At 36.5% G+C, this 8,608-nt stretch overlaps 1 protein-coding gene across 1 annotated transcript in view; it reads left to right on the forward strand.

Moving 5' to 3' along the window:
• LOC103775563 (peptidyl-glycine alpha-amidating monooxygenase-like) overlaps positions 1 to 7,711 on the forward strand; it is a gene marked incomplete at its 3' end in the record, with an annotated part of 17,271 nt that extends 9,560 nt beyond the window's left edge. Inside the window, exon 4 of the mRNA XM_008943025.1 lies at positions 7,582 to 7,711. Coding sequence (XP_008941273.1) covers positions 7,582 to 7,711 — 130 coding nt within the window. The remainder of the gene's footprint in view (positions 1 to 7,581) is intronic.
• Positions 7,712 to 8,608: the final 897 nt, after the last annotated feature.

An 8,608-nucleotide genomic window follows, 5' to 3' on the forward strand; every position in this document is an offset into this window, starting at 1 on the left:
AAGCGAAAGGGAATGAGGGAGAGAGACTTACTGATTAGAAGAGAAAAGGAAAACAGCTTTAATTCTACTACTACGGATAATAGTAATAACAATAATAAAATGGAATATATACAAATATGCACAAAACCAGTATCGAACCCAGCTCCCTCCCCTCCCAGTGGCAATATGTCACTGTCACCCCCGATGCTGGGGAGCAGCCCCTGGGGAAAAGTCCCAGGCTGGATACAGAAGCAGTGGACTCAGCAGCAGATGGCAACTGGGTACAGGAGCTGGAGTCTGGAACTTGGTTCAGGAACACACAGCTCAGGATCAAAGGCAGAATGGATGGAGTCCTCCTTGGATGCCAGCCACTGCAGGAGCAGCCAAAGTGACAAGAAGGCAGAAGGGAGACAGAAGAGGCTTGACCCTCGTGATCCTTCAGCTTTTATCCTGAGTATGATGGATATGGGATGGAATACACCATTGGTTCCCCCCTGTGGGTGTGGCTTTACTTATCCCACACTCCATGTGGTACACAAGCTTTAGCAGTGACTTTGGCCTACACACCAGTGCCTGGTAGGAACTCTAAACATAGAGTGTTATCAGTGCTTAAAGCAGACAGTCTGAGAAAATGTGCTGCTAACTTCAGACAGTGCAGTTAATTAGAAGAGCTTTAGCTGAAAAGTTAAATTATTGAACAGAACGAGCTCTGATCTACCCCAAGCCAGGACTTACAGATTAACAAATTTCTCTCTTACCAGATTTGCTTTGTTCATTTCATTGAAATTGGCCCTGCTGCTTCAGGAATTATTTTCTGACGGAGGATTTCATCTGGGATATTTCATTTCCAAGGTCAAGGAATGGAGTCTTACTCAAAATCATTGAACTAGGATTGTGTGTAAACATAAGAGATCCTCTTAGGGTCATTTCCAAAAGAGCTAATTTCTGCTCTGCCACGGTGCACGAGATGGTTTCTGGTTCTGCATGGAGATTTTTTTGTGAAAGCTTCATTAGTTATAGTTTTGCTTTCCTAAAAAATGTCTTCTATAGCCTGTCATGAAATAATACAAATTCTATATTATGAATGATTTGCACTTAAAATGTATCAAATTTTAAGTCCTATTGGATATCTCTTTCCATTCAAATGATGCAATTGTATTTAAGAGAACTGGTAATAATTTCAGGCAACCAAGATAATTAGTTAATAAATTTTAACAAGGTGGGTACCTGCTGGTTAGCAGAGAATCCAAGGAGAGAGATGCGTTTGTCATCACGTTATCAGTCTATTTAATCCTGTAAAAAGAATTGAACATTGACTTAAAAGCTGTTCAGATGGTTTGAATGTTGTGGTTCTGGGGTTTGCATACCTCATTTTTGATTGCTTGCTTTGAGCTGTTCTGGAATTTATTGAAAAGCTTGTTGGTGTCTAAGAAATCTGTAGTGATAACTGTGTTGCTAGGGAGCAGCTTGAGAAAATACCGTTCCCTGCATTGCCAGATACTGTGACTAGGGGATGTTACTGTTGGAGGAAGAGGGGGGACAGGACCCAGACTGAGCTAATAGATGAAAATTTAATGGATCACTCAAGTTTACTAGTATGTCTTCTCTCTACAGTATGTTCTATGGAATCTATTTGCAAATGTGAAAGTTTGTTTTCTAGCAGCCGAAGCTTATGTGATAACAGATTTTAAAGAAATACGTTTTGAAATGCAACATGACTGTCTGTTATTGTCTTTAAAGTGAACAAATTGATAAGACTGTAGGATTTTAACCTCTTTGTTGTATAAAAATAGAATAAGTCTTCAATAGCCTGGCAAAATCCAGATATTTCTATCATGAATGTTCTTTTACTGAAATTTGGACAATGTTTCTTTTTTTTTTTTTTTTTTTTTTTTTGCCTGGTTCCCAAGAACATCTGTGCAGGGTGGTTGATTTTTTTTATGCCAGTGTCAGGTAAAAGTGGACATCTATGTGATCTATGTGTAAATTGAAGTTGATAAAGATTTGACATTATCTTTTCATACCAGAGACTCGGCTCATTCCATTCTTAAGGCTGAAACAATTCCCTCTTATGCTACTTTGGACAATGACTGTTTGAATAACTTTGTTAGATTATACTTTTCTGAAGCTTTCTAAAACTGCACAATCTGTTATAATTGTTTTTTCCCTCCTTTCCTCTTATCTTTTCTCTTTTCTATACAGGTGATTTCTATTCACTCCTTTCCAAGCTGCTAGGAGAGAGGGAAGAAGTTGTACATGTGCATAAGCATAACCCTACAGAAAAGGCAGAATCAGATCTTGTAGCTGAGATTGCTAATGTAGTCCAAAAGAAGGATCTTGCCAGAGAGATCACAAATTATGATGAGAGGGACAATGCTGTTCTTGTCAGAGACAGAATTCACAAATTTCACAGACTAGAGTCTACCTTGAGGCCACCAGAGAACAGACATTTCTCTTTACAACAGCCTAAACATGGTGAGGGAAGCTGGGAAAAAGAACATACAGGAGGTGGGTTAGGGGTTAATTTTGTATGATGAAATGCAATTTAAGAGGTGTGATCCACATTAGCAAAATCTGAAGGGAATATCAGTTGATGCGTGGAAGTATTTTACGTGACAGTTTTTCTAATTATGGAAATTTCTCCCTCTATTTTAGAGGAATTTCAGTGCAGTTCTTTCATGCTCCATGTGTAAAGAAAGAACATATACCAATAGCACAGTACCAGTACTTTTTCAAACACGGAGTATTTTTTCTGCTCTCAAGAGTTTTACTTAACTGTTTGATAACGATTACGCTAAAACAAGGCAAAACACAGGGTATAGTAGAGATAGGAAGTGAAGAATTTTCTTAATACAAATATCTACCATAAAATGGTCACTGGCAAAATCCATGCATTTTATGAGTTTTCTGATTACCTTGGTTTGTCAGGTACAGGATTTTATATAATTTGTTGCTACCAGTTGTTTTTTTCTGTCATTCAGAAACAGTGGTAGTTAATCCTGAAAAGTTCTTGAGAAGTAAAATTTTCTGCATATTTATTTCAGATTGAATTGGCTATCCAAATATTCTTGGACAGGCTGGTTTTTTTTATAATAGTATTACGATCAATTCCCTTCAGGTTTCTATGACAGCAGAAACCATGGAAGTACTGTTTGTTTTACTTGCATTTTAGTCTCTATGATATTGATTGTGCTTAGTCTTTACTTGCTAATGTGGAAAGCCAGATAAATGCAGCATGTGATGACTGTCTCATGAAAGAAGCTGATACGCCTGCATGAAAGTCATCTGTATGTGTAACCTGTAGCAGCACATGCTTGCTTGTATGTTGCAACCAGCCAGCTTGATGTTCCCAAGTACTATTGTACACAAATATATATCATTCATCATCCATTTGATTTTTATTTCAGTTCAAATTGTGAGATTCTGTTCTAGTGTTCAGCAAAATGTTGGGCTTCTATTTAACAGGAAACCAAAGATAAGGACTTTTCAATGTAATGTTATGCTAGTCAGTTAAATGAGAGCCTGTCAAGTTATTGGCACAGGGGCAAAAACCAGGTGGGCTGTTACCATGTGCCTGAGTGTTTTAACTGGTCCAGGGGAGGGAATGTCAGTGAACTGTATAAATGACTTAATTGGCACACCGTATGGCAGGAGTTCTAACTACAGAAGGCATTTGCTTGGCTACTTTAGTAGCTTTATATTCTTTGAGGGGAATTTGTTGGTGGAGAGCTAATTAATAAATGTCATTTCATAGGATGCAATTTTGAGTTACAGCAAAAAGGAAAACTTAAATGATCTTAATTATCATTGTGGTGGGTTTTTTTAACACTTGTGATATTGCCAAGTTCTGAAATGCAGAGGCTGTCAGCGCCATCTTTTGGCAGCAGAACTTTCATAGCAATAAAACCTTTAAGCACAGGTTTAGTTTCTCTTTTGGAAAGTATTTATGTATTAGAAGAACAAAACCTTCCATAACATAATTTTCCTCTTCAGAGGAAGAAGGGAAACAGTGTTTGAACTTGTGTTATCTAACAAAAAAAATTTTGCACCTTTCATAAAATTCTCAACTATGCTGAATTTAAAACATTCTTAGTATTTTTTAGAACAAGACTCTGGTTACTGTTAAATTAATTTCATTTAACTTTTTTAAAATTACCAGGATGGTTTTAGTCTTGCAAATACTCAAATTTTAGACATGTAACTGGCCTGAAATAGCAAGTGACCAATACGTTAAGTAAGCTTGTTACAAATGTTTTAACGTCATACTCCTGCCCATTCCTCACTACTGTTATCTTGTTGCCTGTAGACTTGGTCACTAGTCAGTCAGGTTGATGAATGTCACTGCAACCAATACAATTAAGGCAAATGTAACTTTCCAGTTTTTAAAACTCCTTTGTACAGTGCTTACTTATATTTGTCAAGATTTAAATGAATACTCTGATGGGAGGGGGTAAATGCAACATGACTAAAATTTGTAATGTTAAAAGCTAGCAAGAGCTTCTAGGGATTTCTAGACAGTAAATTGCAGTTTTTCCAATAAATAAGGCTTTATTTCACTTGTAGAGAGACTGGAGGCTGATTTGCATGTTCCAAATCTGTGTAATTCTTTATAGTTGTATTGATGAAAGGAATTACTCTAAATTACAAGGTACTTAGTTTAGAAATCTCACAACAAAACTGGTGATTTTTTTTTTTTAGGAATTGTAAATTATTTTAATGGGGCAAAGTATTTTTCTTTGGTTTCATATGTAACTGTTCAATGGACCGTTTAGTTTTTTTTAGGGAATTCATAACCAGTCTTAGATAAATGAAGTCTAAATTTAGTAAGTTTTTGTAAAAAGCTAGTTGCCTTAAGATAAACCTGTATCAAAGGAAGATACATATGAGACTTGCAAAGTAAAAAGAAAAGATAACAATAATAAACCCATTTTGGAAAAGTGTGAAAAAATCTAAAGTTTGTGTAGGTAGAGACTGGAGTTCCTGTGAATAGTGTGTATTTTACTGTACACTCATTTTATTGTTTTGATCTGACAGAAATCCTTTAGTTCTTTAAGTCTTAGTATAAACATTAAGTATTGTATAGTACATGCTTTCGAGCAAATGATTTTTCCAGATACCAAAATTTAGGCTTTCTATGTTTGGCTGTTCAATTTTTCTAGCCTTTTTGGAAAAGGCTCAGAGGCCAAGGGGCACCGTAACATTAAATGTCCATAAGTTTTCTGCAAGCTAACAGATTGATATGGGGTGAGCAAGTGAGGAAGCATACCCTGAATTTCCATCCTTTCATTCCTTTCAAAGTCCTAATGTCCATGAATGTACATGGTACTGCATCTTCTGTGACCAGCAGAATGATGCAGAGGTATGAAATGTTTTTTTTTTTTTTGTGGGTTTTTTTTTTTTTGTGTTTTTTTTTTTTTTTTTTTTTGTGTGGGTTTTTTTTTTTTTTTTTTTTTTTGTTTTTTTTTTTTTTTTTTTTTTTTTTTTGTTTTTTTTTTGTTTTTTTTTTTTTTTTTTTTTTTTTTTTTTTTTTTTTTTTTTTTTTTTTTTTTTTTTTTTTTTTTTGTTTTTTTTGTTTTTTTTTTGTTTGTTTTTTCCTTAATGGCTTTTCTTTTACCTTGGAACATTTGGTCAGCTAAAATTGCTACAGGGTAGAATATTTTGTTTTGGAAGTTTCTGACAATTGTCTTGGATTCACTGCATTTCTGTAGGTTTGTTTTAGGTTTGTGTTAACGTAAAGAGTTTTTCTGTCACCTACTCTAGCTGTGGTATCTAATGAAGTTGAAATATCTCCTAGTCTGTGGTAGGTTTTCAGCACTGGTTTTATCTTTCCACTGTGTAGATTGTAGAAAATGTTTTTCCTTCCACCCCATACTTGCTGTAACTCCTCAGATTACATCTCTTCCAAGTGAAATGGAAGGGCATGTAATGCTTATCTGGAACAGCCGGGTTGCAGAGGTGACCTGACAATTCTGGACATTGTTTCCCTTCTCGTGTTTCCTTCACTAGATGATCACTTCAGGCTGAAGCCTCTAAAACTCCTTGGGTGCTCTGTGTTAAGGTCTGTGAACTGCCTTGTTTCAAAGCACTGATGCTTTATAGTGCTTTGTGGGTGGGGATATGTTTCACCTGCCTAGATGGTACCCCAGTGATTGGTGTTTAGGATCCCAGCAAAACACACAAACTTAGGGAGAATGAAATCAACTGCAAAGTACAGCATGATGCTATCAAACACACTGAACATGAGTGAAGCGGCTCCCAGTTTCACCTAACTGCAAAGAAATTGCTTCCTGTTCACCTTCTGTTAGGCTATACGTACCTATATACAAAGTCTGTGTGTTAGAAATACCTGAATTATGCTGAGCAAATTAATTTCTGAAAGGAAGGAGGGATGGGTTTCCTAACATGTAGAAGGCATTTTAGTATTTGAGTTGATTTTTTTTTTTTCCTGTTATCAGAATTAATGACATTTCTCTTGCCATTGCGTTTTTTAACTTTGGGAATATTGTTCAGTTGTCTCTTAGTACTGCCAGAGCAAACCAGACCAACCTTTTCCAAATAGCACTTAAGCAGTCTGTTTGAGAAATTAATCCTTGTAGCCAATGCTCTGCAACTTTTTCAAATTTTGGACTCTCATGCCTTTTATCAGTGTAAGCCTATTTTTACATAAAACAGAGATTGAAGTAACCTTCTTGTTATATTCTAAAATTTAATCTTTAAGATGAAAATATTTTTTTTTGTCCCTTAATTGAGGAGTTTTATTATTTAAGACAAACACAAGAATTATTCAACTCATAGTAGTGGTTCACTTGCTATATCCTGTTCTGTTGATTTAGTGTGAGAATCAGATTTGTGTTATTCAGAAATTATCCAGTATTTATTCTTAAAAATGCTGTGTTACAGTGTAATCAATGACAAATACTTTACCCTTTATCTCTTTTATCAGATGTAGACATCTGTTTTCTATTCATGCCTGTAATGTCTGGGTTAGGATTAACACTATCCAGAACGAAAGCATATGTTGGCCATAAGGAATGTCATAGGCAAACTTCATGGAATCACTGTTTTATTTGTTTCTCATTGCTGTTTTTCTTCCCTGTATATTTTTTTTGTTGTTAGTCTTGAAAGCTTTTTTAAAAAAAAGTCATGAATCAATCACTTCTGATATGTGGGTGGCTTAGTGATTCGTAGTCTTTGTTGCGCATTTTTAAATAAAACACTGATATGTTAATATTAAAATTTGCCTTCTGATTTTGGATAGTAGTTGCCCATTTCTGTAATCTCTCAATGTAGGTAGTGTTCACAGAGCTCCTAAAACTTCTAGAGTCTGTGTAGCTGTATGTGTATAAAATGGAGAAAAGAATGGCATCAAAAGGAGTTTTGAAGTTTCTGTCAGCCTACGTGTAGCAGGATGCCAGTGCTTGTGCATGCTTTACTGCAGTAAAACTATGCTTGGAATCAAATGGCAGTACATTAATGGAAATACTGCATGCAAGAAAATGTCCATATAATTCCCAACAGTCTCTACCAAACGGCAGTTAACCATGTCTCTTTTTATAAATAAGCTACATGAATGTCTTGTCTTTTCTTTCTTTCCCTCATCAGATTTCCACATGGAAGAGGTTGTGGAGTGGCCTGGGTTAGACCTCAAACTAGGCCAAGTTTCTGGGTTGGCACTGGACCCTGAAAATAACCTAGTTATCTTCCACAGAGGTGATCGTGTTTGGGATGAAAAGTAAGTAGATGCTCTGCCAAATGCCGTGTTAGGAGGTCAGACTGCTGTGTGCTGCTTGTATTTCTTCTCAAGAAATGACAAGACACATTGCAGTTGGTTTTCCACTTAGAATTCAGTTCTTTGGCTGAAAATGCATTTGGGAGTTCACTCCACTCAAAGACTCATTCAAAGACAGTTGAAGATGGTGGGTTTAACTAGATCTTTAGGCAGTAAGAATGTGTCTCTGGAGAACAAGAACATAGTACATTAGGTACTTAAACTGTTTGACTATGTTAGTATGATACTCACTGAAATTAATTACATCTGCTTCTCCACGTTTTTTAGCAGGACTGCTAAGCCTAGGAGAATGATGTTTTAGTATGGTATACTAATATTATTTATGTCCACTGAACAAAACTGTGTTGTTACAAGGAAAACTCTTCTCTGGGTTTTTAGCTAAATTGTGTGGATCCTTATGTCCTCTATGTGTTCTGTGTGCTGGTGTTTACCATCTCTGGAAGTGGGTCAGGGGTCTTGTCCTGTTTTACTGGATGATGGCAACTTAGGATATGATTGTGTCACTGGCTATGAGGTTAAATGGGTATGTGTATTCAGCCTTGTCATTTTTCAGTGACCTCACTCAATCTGTGGGTGAGACAGGGGAGGAGACGCTCTAAGCTTTTCAGAATTTTGGCTATCCTTGGAACATCCAGGCCAGCATGCTCATGGTGCTATGTGTTTTGCATGTTTGCCAAGTTGGAGGGTTGGAAGGGACCCTAGAGATCATCTAATTCAACCTCCCTGCCATGGGCAGGGATGGCTCTCCACTAGTCTAGGTTACTCAAGGCCCCATCCACAACCTCTCTGAGCAATCTATTCTGGAGTCTCACCAGCCTCGTACTGAAGAACTTCTTTCTA

Source organism: Merops nubicus, unplaced genomic scaffold, assembly GCF_000691845.1.
Source record: "Merops nubicus isolate BGI_N331 unplaced genomic scaffold, ASM69184v1 scaffold15656, whole genome shotgun sequence".
Classification (NCBI taxonomy): domain Eukaryota; kingdom Metazoa; phylum Chordata; class Aves; order Coraciiformes; family Meropidae; genus Merops; species Merops nubicus.